The sequence below is a fragment of the Myotis myotis genome, unplaced genomic scaffold, assembly GCF_014108235.1.
Source record: "Myotis myotis isolate mMyoMyo1 unplaced genomic scaffold, mMyoMyo1.p scaffold_m19_p_1, whole genome shotgun sequence".
In the NCBI taxonomy this organism is placed as follows: Eukaryota; Metazoa; Chordata; class Mammalia; order Chiroptera; family Vespertilionidae; genus Myotis; species Myotis myotis.
In genome coordinates this window covers 49,790,301-49,808,445 of record NW_023416313.1, presented here as the reverse complement: position 1 = coordinate 49,808,445, position 18,145 = coordinate 49,790,301, and the positions used below count along the sequence as shown (strand labels likewise).

The 18,145-nt window shown below is 43.6% G+C and overlaps 1 protein-coding gene across 9 annotated transcripts in view; it reads right to left on the bottom strand.

Annotated features, from left to right (window-relative positions):
• The window catches only part of SHROOM3 (shroom family member 3), a 167,732-nt gene that overhangs the window by 59,300 nt on the left and 90,287 nt on the right, over nt 1-18,145 (bottom strand). For 6 of the 9 annotated variants that reach the window (XM_036337090.1, XM_036337080.1, XM_036337138.1 and 3 more), the window contains one exon: nt 5,402-5,533. The exons of 2 other annotated variants lie outside the window; for them this stretch is intronic. Coding sequence is in view for 3 of the 7 variants with exons in the window: in XM_036337138.1 (XP_036193031.1) it covers nt 5,402-5,533 (132 nt within the window). In the remaining 4 variants the exon portion in view is untranslated. Of the gene's footprint in view, nt 1-5,386; nt 5,534-18,145 lie in introns of all 9 variants that reach the window. One more of the 9 variants, XM_036337099.1, reaches the window with a different exon arrangement.

The window sequence follows — 18,145 nt, the reverse complement described above, 5'->3', positions numbered from 1 at the left end:
ACATCTTAATGTACAAGCCCACAGAATTCTGTGCTTTTAGGGTTTGAAGAAGTCCAAACACCAACCAAGATATTTCGAAATCAAGCTAATTCATTTTTATTTCATTGCCAAAACAAAAGGGTTTTCGTGTGAGGCAGAAGGCTAACATTTATGTAGTGATTTTTCCTCCCAAACACTACTCAATTAAACAAAACAAATAAATGCCCCTAAACCTCCAACACTAAAGAAACTCAATTCTCTTTCAGAGTAAATTGGATGCATTATATTGTTTTTCTTTCTCATTTAGAGGAAGAGGCCGCAAATAAAAAATTAAAGGCAACAACAGAGAAAAGAACAGAAAGCATTAATTTTAGACAAAACTCTGAAACAATGGTCTAAAGAAGAAGCTATACTTAAAAATCATACTGGAAAAGAACTATTCATTAAAAATAAAGCTTTCAAGTAATATTGGAACCTGAATAAAAGAACAGTGAAGGTTTGTAAGGCAGAGAAGCTGAAAGCTTTAAGAATACTTGCTCCAACTCCTTACCTACGTCCATGTTAAATCTTACAACAAGAAGTTTAACTCCACCAACACTCACTCATAACCTGACACTGCTGGGGAGAAAATAATAAAATTCAGAAGAATGCTCTCTGTTACTTTCAAATGAAAGGATGCCAAATAAAGCTTAATAAGCAGCCCTGTGACCCCTCTCTCTATATATGAGTCTTATAATATAAGGAGTTCATATATTTTCTTTTTTACCCTTTACAAGGTATAATAATAATAAAATGAGTGCCCATAATAATAAAGTAAATATTCACGTCACCTTGAGATCTAGAACATTACCATGACTGTTGTAGCCACCTGTTCCTTAAATAAAAGGCATCCTTAGAGGCATGGCTTTAAGCATAACTCTGAACAAAAATTTTGAATTAAGATGATAAGGATAAAAGCGGAACTTTGTGAATAAAGGAAAAGATAATCAAGAATTTAAACCTTTAACTAGAATGGAGTTAAAGAATGTAAGACTGGCATCCGCAATCAACACTCCTTTTCATGTAAACTCGAAGGTGCCTGAGAAGACTGTACCTTTTCTTTAAAACTGAGACTATATTCACGGGTTTCATTTCTTTATGCAAATGTTGGCAAGGAGAATAGAGAACTTGACTACTACTACATAGATAAGTAGCCTTTCCCTTTGAGAAACAGAAATCCCCCAGGGAAATGGGGAAGTAAATCCGTGGAGTACACAATACAAAGCAATTGCTAATTTGAAGGAGATTAAAAGGCATTCTAGCCCTGGCCGGGTAGCTCAGTTGGTTAGAACGTCATCCTGCTACACCAAGGTTGTGGGTTTGATCCCTGGTCATGACATTACAAGAACCAACCAATAAATTCATAAGTAAGTGGAATAACAAATTGGTGTTTCTCACTCTCCCCTTTCTTCTCTGTCTCTAAAATCAATCAATAGAAATAAATACATAAAAGCCACTCTAAATAGACACATCATAAAAAAATACAGCGACAGTATATGTGGGAGAGAGAATGGCTGAAAATCCACCCCCCTCCAGAAATATGAATAGTACACTGGCTTACATGAGGTACTCAAATAATAATTTTCATGACAATTTAGAGAAATGGGCTTACACTTAACATAAGGTTGGCTATTTTTCTTTATAAACAGATATAGCACAACATCAGACAGACACCTGTGATGGGCTTGTCCATTGAGAATCCTGCAATGAAAGAACTAACTCTTATTCTAACATAAGAGAGGCCTTACCTTGTGGCAAACAGAAACATCCTAGATAGCGACCCTCTGGCCACCTGAGTGTCATATTCAGGGTGGGTAAAAAGCCATTGTACCCCGTTCCTGCTCTCTCTGCTCCTCCCAGACAGCCTGAACTCGCCAAGCTTAGTGCAAGTGGGAGGGATCGCATGCCCAGTCACCTCTGTAAACTGGCCAATTAAAGTTCAGTTCCTGCTCTAGAAGAGGAAAGACAAATGAGGAGCAGCTCAGCAGGGCACCACTGAGTAATTTTTCCTGAGAGAACCAGCATCTTAGCATGCAGCTTAAAAATGCCAGAATTCTGTTTTGCGGGCAGGAAGAGGAGGGAAGCAAGGAACATCATCTGCTGATAGAAATTCATCAAACTAAAATCAGGAAGTTTCCCTGAATGATCTTCTCTGCTAAACCCACACCCTCCTCCACATGCAAAAATGCCACTGTCTGCAAAAGGGAGTTAATTGCTTTAAGCTTCCCACAGTTTGGGAGGCTACTAAGGCAGGGGTTCCATACCAACGCCCACCAAGGCCTCCGAGCGAAGTCAGTATCATCAGGGAGGCAGACTCATTGCCAAGGGAAGTGCAAAGTGCCGGCTGAACTAACCTTGCTGCTCACTGAGAGTGAATTAGGAGTCAAGCCCTGAGTTTCTATCATCTGTTCGTCTTGATTTACTTGATGGAGTACAAAGCACGTCACCACATATGGGTAAATGCTTAATAGTTAGGTGAGGCCATTATTAGAATGATGGCGGTGACTGGTGGTGGAAGGTGAAGAAGGGATGAGAAGTTCGTGGAGGAAAGGACTGGCTTGGAAAATCTTGAGTTTTAAGCTAGAACATTTTGTCTCCTTTACCAACTCAGCAAACTATCCTAGCCTAAGGCCTGACGCATCTGTTTAAGGAGAAGTTTCTGCTAAGGTAAATTAGATCACCGGATTCCTACTCAATTAGTTATGAGAGAAGTTATAGAAGGATGGGATTGGATCTATGAGATTAGTAAGCCCTGGGCCACTAAGATCCTCTCTTTCTCTCTTAAATAACTTTTAAAAAATGTTATTAATTTGAGATGAGAGAGAGAGAGAGAGAAAGAGAGACATCAATTTGTTGTTCCACTTATTTATGAAGCATTGGTTGTTTCTTGTATGTGCCTGACTGGGGATTGAACCCACAACCTTGGTGTATTGGGCCAATGCTCTAACCAACTGAGCTACCCAGCCAGGGCCTAAGATTCTCTGTCTTAAACTTGGTTGTCTGGCTGGCCCCTGTATACACCTGGGAAGGCAGGTTGCTCCTTTTGCTCTTTTCTTATAAATAAGTGAGAAATACTTCCTGGCTCCCCCCCACACCCCCCCCATGAAAAGGGAGCTATAGATACCTATAGCCCACTGGACTTGGAATTGGCTCATGGGGTGACCCAAGCACTTTTTAATTCCAAGATCAGTGTACAGGCTTCCATGACTTGTCACACCTGCTCAATGCCCACTTCTAACCTCATACCCCAACATTTTAAGACCCTTAGATGATAAGCCCATCATGTCTGCTCTCTGTATGTGAATAAGACAGCAGTACCTTACCCCTTTCCATATTTCAAACCAGGATTTAGACCACAGCCAGGTTGAAAGAGCTCCCAATGACCAAATCTGGAACAATAAAGTAAGAAATAGCAGTACAGGATTATAACCCACAAAATGACTGATACGTGAAGGAATCCTCACTGATATAAACAGCTGAGTAAGTAAGTGGGGGAAAGTGACAGCACTTCCTTACAGAAGAATTCCAATGAGTAAGTGTAGATGGAAATATAGAATCATCTTTAGAGCATTCCAGTAAGAATGGCTGCAGACAATTCCACGGATGGATACTCAAATCAGTGGGAGAAAAGTTTGAGGAGAAGCAGGATATTTGCATAGCCTCAAAGTTATGTCTCTGAAGATATTTATTAATTACAAAGATACAAATAACTAGACTGGAGAGACCTTAACCAAGTAATCAAGGTTAACACCACCAGTAATAAAATATATTGACACTAGATAATCTCTACTAGGACACACGAAGGAGGACATATCGCTTCTGAGGTATTCTTGCCAAAAATGTATAACCTTAGTCTAATCATGGGACAATATCAGACAAATCCAAAGAGAAGACATTCTACAAAATAAGTGGCTCACATTCTTCAAATGTGTCAAGGTCATAAAAGGCAAGGAAAGACTGAGGAAATTACAGATTAGAGGAGACTAAGGAAACACGAGGATCAAACATGATTACATGTTTATAATGCAAATTCATGTGTCCAAGTGAGAGAATCCCCAACTGAAATCAGGGTTCTTGACATCAATAGTAACATCGGTTGAGTGCGATGACGTGCTGGGCACCGCCAGAGTGCTTCATGTGTATTAGCACTTTCAATCCTTTCAGCAACGCTATTATTAGTTATTAAACTCATTTTGCAGACTGCAAACTGTGAGAGCTTAATAAGACACCTGCAGTTACACAGTAAGATAACCATATTACACTACTATCTGATATTTATTTTACTTAACATTTAGTTCCCATTTCCGATGAGTGGGCTCTGTGCTAAGTGCTTTGAATACCTTAACTCGTTGAATTGCCATGGTTGTCCTATGAAACAGGTTCTGTTATGCAGGCTGTTGGGGCCATAAAGTATAGTGGCTATGAGCTTGGCGAAACGGTCTGAATTTGAACCCACCACCTCCTAGTAGAGTCCTAGTGCAAACCTCACAGGACTGGTATGAGAATTTGATGTCATGTGCCAAGGCCTAGCACACCACCTAGCACGTAGAAGCATAGATAAGTCGCTGCAAATTTTTATTAGGCTAACTTAGTAATCTCAGGACATTCTTCTATTAGAGATAAGAAGAGTTTTACATGAATATCAGCTCAAAGATGAATTAATCTTGCTGCACAATTTGACACACTGTGTCATTTCCAAAGTATAAGATGTTGGTATATTACTTTAACCCTTTGCGGTCCAATTTTATTTTTGGAATTCAAACAGTCTGGTCCAAATTAATTGACAGGATTGAATGTTGAAGTTATCTGTCTCACTAGACCTCAGCTCCTGGCGCCTGGTCTGTTGAGTCAGCCTCCACGTTGGACCGAAAAGGGTTAAGTGATTTTCATTATAGTTTTAAAAACAATGGTGGATATATATTTTTAAAGTTTTTGAATCATATGATTTGAGGAACCCTGGGTTATGTCCCAGGAACTTTTGGGCTCTCCAGAACCTAATTTGGAGACTGCCATTAAGATATTATCCTCGCCCTAACTGGTTTGGCTCAGTGGATAGAGCGTTGGCCTGCTGACTGAAGGGTCCCAGGTTCAATTCCGGTCAAGGGCATGTACCTGGGTTGCAGGCACATCCCCAATAGGGGGAGTGCAGGAGGAAGCTGATTGATGTTTCTAACTCTCTATCCCTCTCCCTTCCTCTCTGTAAAAAAATCAATAAAATATATTTTTAAAAAAAGATATTATCCTCTGAACTGTGAGCTTCTGGCCGTTTTGCTCAGCCTCTCCTTGCCACTCTCACAAGCCTATATTTTCACCAGCCTTGCCCCCAGTTCCCTCTTCCAGTCCCTTTTCTGAACGACTTGGTACAGACCTCTGCGCCTCCTACCTGTGCTTCAGCCGAAGCTTAGCTCCTCCTGACCATGCCGCTTTCCTGTGCTGGGGGTCAGAGGTGAGGTGCTCTGGGCTGAAGGAGTCAGAGGTGCCAGTATCTGCAGGACCCGGTGCTGCACACGCATCTCTGGCAAAAAAAAAAAAAAAATAGGAAACAGGAAGTTGAGCGTGATGGTGTTCGTGGGCAAGGGCACAAAGGAATCTAACAAGAAGCACGCGTGAAAATCAACCCTGGAGTTAGAGCAAAACAACACAGCTAAGAGCAAAGTTATAAGCCTGCAGCCACTGAAGTTCTCTGCCCCAAAGCAGGCAAATCCACTTCTATGTTTCTGTGAAGCACCAGCATGCACTGCCAATCTCCGAATAACAGATTTCCCAACCAAGGCGGGCGGAAGATACACTAGCTATTATGAAGGTGCACGCCCCTATAATTCAGCATCCATTGGCCAGTGAACTCACTGAAGCCAAGGGTCAGACAGGCGGTTTCCTGAGACCACGCCCGCTGCCACACCTCTCAGGAGAACATCTGCACGTGGAGCAGCCCTGCTCTGTTCAGCGGGTGGCAGCGCACAGCACACGCCAGCTCCTGAGCCCCAGCTATTTCAGATGGTTTGGATTCCACTGCCCTGCAGGCAAGCCTCGTGTGTGTCCACTTAAATCCCCCCTGCCCCCCAACCCCCAGTTCCCTAACACCATCCCCATAACTTGTTCCTCCTTACTCCCAGGGAGTCAGAGAAAAATGTTAAGCCCCATGTGGCCAACACATTGTGCCATGGGAACGGACATATTTCTCCTTAGGGGAGTCTTGGCTGTGGAATTTCCAAATGCCCCGACCACACCCCTAAGGCCTCCCCTGATCCGACGGCCTGGCCTGGCACCGGGCTCTGAAGCGGGTTTGCCACATTCCACTTGGCTGGGTACCGGCGGTGCGCTTTCAGTGTCTGTCTCCGAAGGTCTAAGCCTCTGAGAGCTGACTGGTCTGCCCCTCACAGATCATGGAAGCAGGCATCTGAGATGGTGCGAGCACATGCTGTTTCTCCTCTGCACAGGCCTTGGCTGAGGGGTGGGATCACTGAACCGTACTGATTTCTTGTCATTTCAAGATTTGGGAGTCAGCGAGGAGTTTCCGTTTCTAGGCTCAAGTTCATCTTTACCTTAATTATACCTAAGCACCATCACCTCCTGCACATCACTCCCCCCACCAAATTTAGGATTTCTGGCTTTGAGATTCCGTAGTCAATCTAGGTGGAAAACAGTCCTGGAATCAGTGGTGGGAAGCCTTTCGTCCCAATGACCCCCAAATTGGGATCCTCACTTGGCCCTTCTCTCCCCTTGCCAGTTACTGTATCTAGGCCTGTCTCCAAAATCACATTTTGTTCTACCTGCCTCAGGACAGACTGGAATCAGCCAAGGCTGCCACGCTTTGATCTCATCAGAATATGGTGCTACAAGGGTACCACGTGACTGGGGCAGGTTAGTCAAGCCTTTCCTTTTAAAGCTATGTGTACTTTCCCCTATGTCAAGAGTTATTCTCATAACTTTTCTAGAAGAACTAATATTTTAGCCCTATTTTCCAGGTGAACAAACGGAGACACTGAGAGGTGGTACATATCCTGGCCAAACCACACATGGAATCATACTCATTATGAAAATTACTGACAACCTTCTTCTTCTTCCCAGTTTAGTAATTTCACATTATGTCACAAATTCTGAAGGCCTTGGGATCACTAACCCAGATTTGGACAGAATAGGTAGAGAAGGGTGATGATGGAGCCATTAATTAAACATGTTACCAAATGAGCTTATTTTTACTTAAAAGATACTCAAAGCTACAGTGTTTTTACTGAACCAGTTAACTACCCCGATATTTTGAATTTAATTAAAAAAGGTCTGCCGCTTGTGTCTATAGATGCTTATGGTGTACAAATGGTTAAAGACACCCCCAAAAAACCCACAAAAAGAAACCACAACAAAACCGAAATAAACAAAACCTACCAAACAACAACAACAACAACAAAAAACCCCACAACCCAACTACCGAAACAACATTGTAGAATGAATGAAACAGCTTCAAAGTAGAAAAATACAGAAACAAACTTCCACCTTATGGGGCTACTTCCAGATTTCTGAAAGGTATCACTCTCTCCTGGGTTATCCACAGTTGTCCTTCATGTTTGTGGTTTGGACATCGTTTTCTCCGGGTGCAGGCCAGGGGTAGCCTTTTGGAGAAATTCCTTTGGATTTACGCTGGGTGTATCTGTGTACTCATTATCATAATTTGCCCTATTTAAAGCCATGTTCTTGGTTTCCCATGTGTCTTTTTTCTTTGTATCCTACTCCATGTCCATCATGCATGAAGCCGGACTTGCTATCATCTCCCTATCCTGCCTCTAGTGTCATCGCCATAAGCTCCCAGCACCTGTCCCCTCAGTCTCCTAAAGTGTAGAAGGTCTATATTCCCGGCTTCTTGAGTGTCTGCAAGAAGTTTTTAAGAACTGATACTGGTGGGTATAGATTTCTGTTCTAACGCTAACACAGCTGTTCTTCATTTTCTGGTGGCTGAGCATTTATCAAAAGTTTCACATTCTCAATAAATTGCTCTGTCTTTAAAATCCCCTTGTTCCTGTGACTGACCTTTTGGGACCTATATATTCAGGCTTAACCTCTGGGTCACTGTCCCTTCATTACTCTCCTTTTTTTTTTCTTCTTTTTAATTCATTATGGACCATGGAGGAAGCTTGTTCTGTATCCCCTCAGGCCTGTATCCTATCTGGTGCTTTCCATCACAGGCATAACAAAACCTCTCTGTCTTTGGCTCACCCACTCTGGTCTGGCAGCTTGGTTATTACAGGAGGGTCATCCTTAACCCTTCAGCCATGCGTAGGTGTACATCTGTGTCTCAGATCCGCGTCCATTTGTACCTCCCGTTTCTCTTGCTGCTGCTTTTTCTCACTTCATTTCCCCTGAAAGCACTTAAATGAATCCGCATGTATGACTTATTCCACTGGCATTCAGCATATTTGATTTTTTTCCTGAAACCGTAAGCTTAACTATCGGCAGATCTTAGCCAATGATTTCTATGTCAGCCTTGCACAAAGGCTGAAAAGGGGTGGGTAGGGAAAAAAGCCAAACTTTTAACCTAATACATATTTAATCTGTTCCGATTCACTTTAGGCTTCAACCCTCCCACCTACTGAAGCCTGTATCCCCTCGCCCAAGGGCCCTCATGCAAGGCCTTATAGTTAAACTGATAATAACTCCCCCACTGGAAGGGTTTGGTATTCTGTAAAACGCTCAGGGCCTGACTGTACATCCACTCTGATTAGGGGCAGGCTGTGTGATGTGTGTGAGCAACATGGATCTGGAGCCGCTGCTCAGGCTCCTGTTCAGGCTCTGTCACCTAGTAGGTGTTTGACCTGGGGCAGGCTGCTTAACCTCCGTTTCCTTCTCCATAAAACAGGACAGTGGCACCTGCATCAGAGGGTAGTTGTGAGGCTTAAATGAATTGATATATGCAAAGCACTTAGAGCAGTGCCTCACAATAAATGATAACTTCTTACCAATACAAAAGAAACGTACACTTATTAGGCACATGGTATGTACCAGATATTGTGCTTCTAAAAGTTATTCAGGTAATATTCTTATCATCTGAGACAGTGATGGTCCTCATTTTACAGATAAAAAAAGTGAAATGAAATAAAAGTAGAAAAAGTATGGCCAGATGCCACATCCGCTTCACTCCACTCATTAAATGCCTCTGAGGAGAAGAACTAGGATCTGAATACTTTTCTTCTTAGCCACCAGCCACATGCCAAGCCATGAATGCCTGTCATTTCTTCCACATCTTCCTTTGCTCCTCATATGAAACCAAAAGATATGCATGAAAACAGAAGACCAGCAAATATACCAAAATGTTAGCTACTGGGTCCTAAGATTATGGGTGATATTTTTCTTCTCTTTTTCTGTATCTTACAAATTGTTTACAATGAACATTTATCATTTTAACTATCGGAAAAAGTAAATTAGCCTTATTTTCCCCCCTAACTAGATGAGTCTGAGAGTCTACTTTCTCCATATTTTTAGAGGAAAGTCTTGGTCGGGAAATGGAAGTGGAGGTACGTATCCCAGGAGCCCATTTGAGCAGTGGAAAGACTTCACGCTGTGGCAGGATTTACTTCGGTAGCTTCTGCAAACACTGATTTTACCCTGGGAGCTTCTCCACTCCTTGGAGAGGAAGCAGGTTTCTCAGAAATCGGTATTAGCAGAGGGAGACGAAACCTCCCTGAGAAAATTTAGCCTCTGCCTTTCTGCTCTCGCCTCGCGTTCCCAGTGAACCATTACAATTCCTCATTATAATATCGTACATCACAGCTTGAAAGCACCTTTTGCATATTACTGCATGTGGCCCTCATAATCATCCTGAAGGGCAAGCAGAGCAGGTGTTATTTGTCCCCATTTAGCAGATGCAGACAGCCTCAGATGGGGGCAGTTACTTGCTCGAGGTCAGGGCGCATCAGTTACATAGCTGGCATGGGAAGCCAGGGTCCCGAACTCTCGCTTCCACACTCTCTTGTATCACACTGCCTCTGGATTCTACAATCCTGGAAATCCACTGACACAGGTGGCAAACATTTAATACCAAAAGCTTCTTTAAAGGAAAAGCTTCTTCCAAAGAACGCGGAGTTATTGAGATTTCGATGGGACCTTTCTCGTAACTGTCCGTAGATTGAGAGAAATGATGAGGCCAGTTTTCGCCGCCCCCCCCCCCCCCCCGCAGCTCTTACCCCTGCTACCCAGGCTGCTTTCCTGCTCTTGACTCAGAACTTCTTAACACTGGTCACACTGCTGAAAATGATACAGTACATGTTTCATGCTCAGAGCCGACTTCTATACCCAGCTCAACCATCCATTCACTCAATCAACAATCATTAACGGTCCGCCATGGACCACACAATAGATTAGGCATTGGGTTTGTAACCGTGGCAAAATAGACACAATCCCTCCCTCTGTAACATTACAAATATATAATTACAAATCATAACTGCTAGGGAGATAGAGCACATAAGACAAGAGGAGTGTACTCAGCACGTCTCCCTCTCCTTTCCGTCTACTTTCTTACATTGTATGTATGTTAATCTCCCTCCTCTCATGTGCCTCACAGAGAGCAGGCATCAGAGCAGCGGTCCCGGAAGTTGCAATCAGCTTATGGAGAGTTTTGAGCCAGGCCAGGTGCTAACTACTACCTCCACAGTTTATTGTAATCTTCACAACCAATCTCTAAGGTAGGTACTTTTATGCCATCACATCCCTGATTTACAACTGAGGAAACTGAGACTCAGAAGCAGAGGAAACTGCTCAAACTCTAGTGGAACAAGAACTGGCATCCAGATCTGGCTGATGGCAAACCCTGGGACCCTAAGGACTGTACAATACAATTGACCCTGAACAACACAGGTTGAATTGTACATATGTGCAGAGTTTTTCAATAAATGTATTTTCTCTTTCTTATGATTTTCTTAATTACATTTTTTCTCTGGCTTACTTTATTGTAATACTAGAGGCCTAGCACATGAAATCGTGCGTGGGTAGGGTCCCTAGGCCTATCCTGCAATCAGGGCCATCTTCTGCCCGTTCGCCAGTCACCAGTCCTGCCCCGCTGCCAACACCCACCCCAGTTCCCTGTTCGCCATCTGGTGATCTATCAGAGCCTGTGGGCTGGGGGGAGGGTCCAAGAGGTTGGCCATTCCACCTGCTCACCAGTCCCACCCACCCCGGTTCCCTATGGTTCCCCGTTGGCCATTCAGCTATTGGAGCCTGTGGGCTGGGGGGAGGGACCGAGAGGTGGTCAATGCACCTCATAGCGACTGGTCAATTGGTCGTTCTGATCGTTATGCTGTTATGGTCGCTGGCCTTTTATTATATAGGATAGTATACAGTACCACATGTAACATGTAAAGTGTGTTAATGGACTGTTTATGTTATTGGTAAGGTTGCCAGTCAATAGCAGGCCTGAGATAGCCACTATAAGACAGGAGCTATTATCATTCAATCAAAGTGGCCAACCTGCAAGAGACCAATAGGGAAGTCACCTAACGGGTGTGTCAGGATGGTGGTGTAATGATGGGCCCTTTCATTTCTTAAAAAGGGAAACTGCCCATGTCCCCTGGGGGCACAATGGGTCTGTGGGAGCCAGCATTTCTCTCCTGCATTTCTACTTGCAAATAAGTTGCTCCTGTCCTAGACTGCCTAGAGAAGAGGGGTGGGCATTGAAGATATAAATGGAGACTGTCATTCATTGAGAAAGTAGGTCCCTAGCTAAATTTGGCATCAGCTAAGGAATCTTAGCAAAATTGAACTCACCCCCTTGTTGTGAGGGAGGCCTTAATCCTCACTTTGCCCAAGAGGATTACTGGGTCTTAGAAAGAAGCTCACATGCATTTTTTAAAGAAAATCTCGTGCCAGCTGCATTTATGTCCACAATATGCAAGATTCGTTCTGCTTTTTAGGGTAGATAATAGACATTCCATGCTATTTAAATTCCCCCAAATCTCATACCTAAAAGTTTCCAACCTTTGCTATCACCCAAAGCAGGAATCTTGCCTTCTCCCAAGCTTTCCCCCAGCTGTTGCTTTATATTCTTTGGGAGCACAGTTTACATGGAGGGCAAGGTACCAAAATGCAGCCCATTTGTGAAAATGTAATTGTTTGAGGTTTACAATATACCTTTTCAAGGTGCTTGTAATTATGGTTCCATGGACTGAATTTTTACGTATCTCCATCATTTTCCCTTTCCTTTTGTTACTATAGGATTAGTGTAACACAGTCTAGAGTTCTGTGGGTTTTTTGTTTTTGTTTTAAATCCTGTAGGTCCTTACTCATCCCAACACTACCTTATCCTCTCCAGAGAAATTCTGGACCCACTGACATATATAATATGAAAGTGGGACTGACAAATTCTGTGTCTTTAGCATGGCACTCACAAAACATCATTTAAAATTATTATAAATTTGGCATCTGTGTTGAGCTTTACAATTTACAAAGTATTTTTACCTAAATATTTTAACCCTCATAACAACCCTATGAAGTATTGTCTCCCTCTCACAGAAATGGAAACCAAGGCACAGGGAATTTAAAGTTGCTCAAGATCACAAAGAAAGTGGTAAAGCCAGGACCCAACCTCCAAATGGTGAACATCACATCACCTAAGGGCTTAGTGAGATATTGGAGGGCTGGACAATCTTTAGAAAACAGAGTTAGTCACCTTGTCCCAGGAAGAGCATAACAATTTGTTCAGTAGTCTTCCTCAGCAGTGATGATTTGTGGTGGTTTCTAACTACTTCTTAACCGGGCTGCTTAATTTCCACCTGTAGTTAGAATTCCTGTGTTAACTCTGGGGCCAATTGGACTGCAAATGAGAAGGAATTTAAGCCTCGTCTAGCAGTATCTCAGGAGACAGCTTCAAGACAAACTCGTGGCTAGTTGTGTTCTCATCTTGAGCCTCAAGTCCCCATGCAATCCCCCAGTTCTCAGGGCCTCCCTTTGATACCAATTTCCCTCCAGACTGGAGCCTGGCCTTGTTAATGTTCAATAACTCACAAACAGGTGGTATTGAGAGCAAATGGCCAGGGAAGGCAGGTAGAGAGGTTTTATCTGACAGGGCAGAGCAGGCCCTTCCTCCTGCACTAGGCACTAACACAGAAGGGTTGGGCATCAGGCAGGAGTTTGTCAGGTCCTGGGGCGGCCAAGCCAGGCCAGGCCAGCCTAAGCAGGAAATACTCTGTGAGCTGTACATCACCTCTTGTCCCCCCTCCCACTGCAACCCCAACACACCAAGCATGGGAAAGGCACAGAACCCATGACACAGTGAGGGTAGTGGGCTGTGACACTAAGTCACGCATCCAGCTGCAGATCCAGCTACAGATCGGTGGCCTTCGGCCCAGCCAGCCCTGGCTCAGTAGGGGAGGCGGTCTCTTCTCACTCTGGCATTCCAGCTGCTAGTGGTGAAGAGGTAACCATGGGAACCATCACAAAGAGCTTAAAGTTGAGGAAAGAGGCTGGAGGCGACAGGGAGGCAGAGAGGGACTTCAAGTGACAATCCTGCAATTCTAACTTTAGCCATGCACATCGATTTTGAGTCCGAATAAGAGACAAGTGGAGTCTGCACACGGTGAAGCAGCTTCGAAAGGTCACAGAACTAAGACCTTCCTAGGTTCTTCCTCCAGCTTTCTTCTTCCTCCTTCAGCCAGCAGAGCCCTAAAAGAATTCTGTCTGCCAGTAATTTTGCCCTGAGATGATGGGGGTCACTTGGATGGACAGAACTTCAAATACACACAGTCACATTCCTTCAAATGCAGAGCTGTAAGACCAAAGGGGGTCCCCCCTTTCCCTCTAGCATCGTTCAGTCCATCGCCTCCGACAGCACCGCCTTGCATGCTGGGGGCTTCTCTGATGGGTCTGTAAACAGACCTGCACCCCTTGGGGCTGAGGAAGGGATTCTGAGACTGGCTGTCTAGCCGCACTGCAAGGAGAGGCTGGGGTGTCCAGAATGCTGGTACAGAGCCTCTTAGTGGGACCCCGTGAAAGGGCTCAGATCTAAACAGGAAATCATGTCTGTATATTTAACCACATCCCCCCCACACCTCCCCCCCCCCCCCCGGATCTACACATTACTTTAATAAACGGCCAAGGTGACTTCTTAAGTCTTCATCACATCGATAGAGTTCTCCACCTACCACCTAGGACTTACTTTTCATTTTTATTTATTTATTTTGTTAATCCTCACCCGAGGATATTCTTTCCATTGATTTGGGGGGGAGGGGGGGGAGAGACACAGAGGGAGAAACATCTATGTGAGAGAGACACATCGACTGACCTGCAACCGAGGCATGCGGCCCTGAATGGAATAGAACCCAGGACCTTTCAGTCCGAGGGCCGATGCCCTATCCACTGAGCCAAACCGGCTGGGGCTGGGATTTATATTTTTACTTAAAGTTTTCTTAAAGCTCGGGTTTCACCAGAATCTGGGAGTTGAGGAAAAGCCAGTGGAAATAGAGAATATCCTGGGTCAACAGTTTACTTTGCCTCGGACTATGCCAGGGTTCGGGGACACATTCCTCCCCTTGGCGTCCTTGTGGAAACCAAGATAATATGGCATCTATGTCAGTCCCTAAATGGGCTTCACAAAGTCTAGGCCAACCTAAGAAGCCATCCGGTTCTCCACATTTTTGTTCACCAACTGACTTCTTAATTGGAGTCTCTGGGGCAGGGGGGTGAAGGAGAATGTCAGAGAGTCAGTGACAGGCGGAATTTTGAGGGTTGGGGGAAGAATGTGACAAGTTCATTAGCGCCTCTCCTGCAAACATGCGTCCACCCACCCCCAAAGCAATAAGGTACTAAGTAGACCCATAACCATTTAAGAACACACTCAGGAGTCATCAATTCCTCCACCACCAGTGTTCACTTGCAGGCAGCCCAAAAAGGAGGGAGGGCACTTGTCAATGTTCCTTTCTCCTTGCAGTTATTAAATAATAAATAATTTTACCTAAAAGAAAAAACTAATTGACATCTATTATGAACCTCCTCTGGTGAGAGGCAAGGTCTTGTTAGGTTCCAATCCTGGCACCTCCATGTCTAACCTCAGCTGTGTTGGTTTCCTCACCTTTAAAAGCAGATAGTAATAGTGCCTACCTCATAGGAGGGTGAGGAAGATACAAGTTTCAGACAGTTCGCCCCTCTTAGCAAATACTCAATACACATTGGAAGTTAACACCCACCAGGTGTTAAGCTAGTTATCTTTACATGTATTTTGTCACTTAATCCTTATAACAGCCTTCACCTGCTAAGTATTAATACCTCTGTGAAGGTATTTTTATCACCGTTTTGCAGATGAGGAAACTCGGATTTAAGGAACTTAAGAACTTAACCTAAATTGCTCGTAGGTGGTGGAACTCAGATGCTAACCTAAGTCATCCTGGCTCCACAGTCCAAGACCTTCCCATGACACTAAATTGTCTTTGTACATAAGGTCATTTTGTTGTTGCTGCTGTTATCTTTAGTAATGAATACCAAGAGAACACATAAGCAAAAGACTCTGGTGTTTAAGAAAATAGTGTCAATGAAAAAGAACCAGGATTTTAAACTTCCACAATAAGCAAGAGGCTTTAAAAAAAAGATGGGCCCTAAACGGTTTGGCTCAGTAGATAGAGTGTCAGCCTGCGGACTCAGGGGTCCCAGGTTCGATTTTGGTCAAGGGCATGTACCTTGGTTTCGGGCACATCCCCAGTAGGGAGTGTGCAGGAGGCAGCTGATGGATGTTTCTCTCTCATCGATGTTTCTAACTCTATCCCTCTCCCTTCCTCTCTGTAAAAAAATCAATAAAATATGTTTAAAAAAAAAAAAAGACGGGGGTGGGGGGTGGGGGGAGACAACCCTCTGCCCTGACAAATATTTCAAGAGAAATGGATACAAATTTATACTAAGTCAGGGCAAGGCGTCTATGAATCCTTGAGTGTAAAGCAGGGGTCCTCAAACTTTTTAAACAGGGGGCCAGTTCACTGTCCCTCAGACCGTTGGAAGGCCGGACTATAGTTTAAAAAAAAAACTATGAACAAATTCCTATGCACACTGCACATATCTTATTTTGAAGTAAAAAAACAAAATGGGAACAAATACAATATTTGTATTTGCATGTGGCCTGCGGGCCATAGTTTGAGGACCCCCGGTGTAAAATGTCTTCCTATTCATCGCTGAATTCCAGAGGCCATTAAAATGTTCTCAGTAAATGGTTCATGTTTACTGAATGAATTAAACCAACACAACAACAAAATGCCTCTGCTGGAGCTGGCAAAGTATGGGAAACATCTTTGGCAAACACTCTATTGAACTAAATAATAACTGAAGCTTGACCAGCTGGTGTGGCTCAGTGGTTGAGCGTCGACCTATGAATCAGGAGGTCATGCTTCGATTCTCGATTAGGGCACATGCCCGGGTTGCTGGCTTGATCCCGTGTGGGGCGAGTAAGAGGCAGCTGATGAATGATTCTTTCATCATTGATCTTTCTATATCTCTCTCCTTTTCCCTTCCTCTTGAAATCAATAAAATATTTGAAAAAAATTGAAGCTTCATAGATTAAGTAAACTCCTGTATTTTATTTATCACTCTGTCCAAAGTATTTTGCTGAAAATTCAAGTTGTATAATTATAAAAACAAAATTATAATTTTTTTTATAAAGCACAATACTGGTTTGATGCAGAGATCAATAGTTGTTTTCCACCTTTGGAAGAAAATATAATATGCAACCCTTTCACCTAGGTTCACAGAGGATGATGTGAGCCTAGTTTGGGAGTTCAGCTTCAACTAGTATCCTTAAATCAGTCGTCAAAAACTCCCTATTTCCTGGGCTGCCTCCTACACAGTAAATGTTTGCCGGGTGGGTATTTCTTCTCTTTGGGATTTACTTGTGCTGTCAAAGCAAAACCCCAGTGGTATTTTGACCAGGTAGGCAAGAACTATAAATTTAAATTCCCTACAACCTCAAAAAAAGGACCCATTAAAAAAGAAGATACACATAATGCTCAGGCTATCATCTATCCATCTATCTATCTATCTATCTATCTATCTATCTATCTATCTATCTATCTAAAAGCCTAACCAACAGTTACGACCGGAACAGCTGGAATGACTGGTCGACCAGTTGCTATGATGCGCACTGACCACCAGGGGGCAGACACTCAATGCAGGAGCTGCCAGTATGCTCCCACAGCCAACCTCCCCTGGCCCCCCTCAACCCACCAGCCAACCTCCTGGGGTCCCTCCCCGCAGCTGGCCGCCTCCCCCCCCCCCACCGCAAACTGGCCAGCCAACCTTCTGCAGTCCCTCCCCCCTGCCAGCTGACACCCCCCCCCCCCCCCCCCCCCGCCATAGGCCCCAATTGCAGGTCAGACTGAGGGACTCTAGTTGATTATGTTTCAAAGTCCTTGGTAATATTAAATAAGATGGCTTTCACAAAAAGTACATTTTATCATCAACACCGAAACCACGTATTATATTTATCACAGTGCATGATTAGCTGACATTTATTGAGTTCTGACTAAGCTGAACACTTTCATTATCTAACTTAATCCTCACAATAACCCTATGACGATGTTTTATTGCTGTCCAATGGCTTCAGGCTCAGAGGCATTTAACAACTTGCCCAAGGTTAATATTCACCTAGAGACAGAGATGGGATGTGTACCCTTGTCTATCTCTAGGACCCAAGCTGTTCTAATTGTATCTATGCTTTGCATACAATAAAATGCATAGGTCTTAAGTGTTTGTTTCAATGGCTTTTGATCATTGTGGGTATTTATATAACCATAACTAAAAAAAAGACATAGCACATTTCCACAGCTCCAGAAAATCTCTTCTTACTGCTTTCCAGTCAATCCTCCCACCCCCAGAGGCAAGCACCATCTGCAGTCATAGATTAGTTCTGCCCATTCTAGTACTTCAGAAATAGAATTGCTTCTGTCTCTAGATTCTTTCAGTTTAATACAATGGTTCTGGGATTCATCCAGGTGTTCATTCCTTTTGATTACTGAGTAAGCATTTCATTGTATGGATGTACCACAGTTTATCCATTTTCCTGTTGATGAACCTTGGGAGGTTTCCAGTTGTTGACAATTATAAGGCTGTTATGAACATTCTTTGTAAGTCATTTTGTGCACATTTGTTTTCCTCTATCTTGGGTAAACATCTA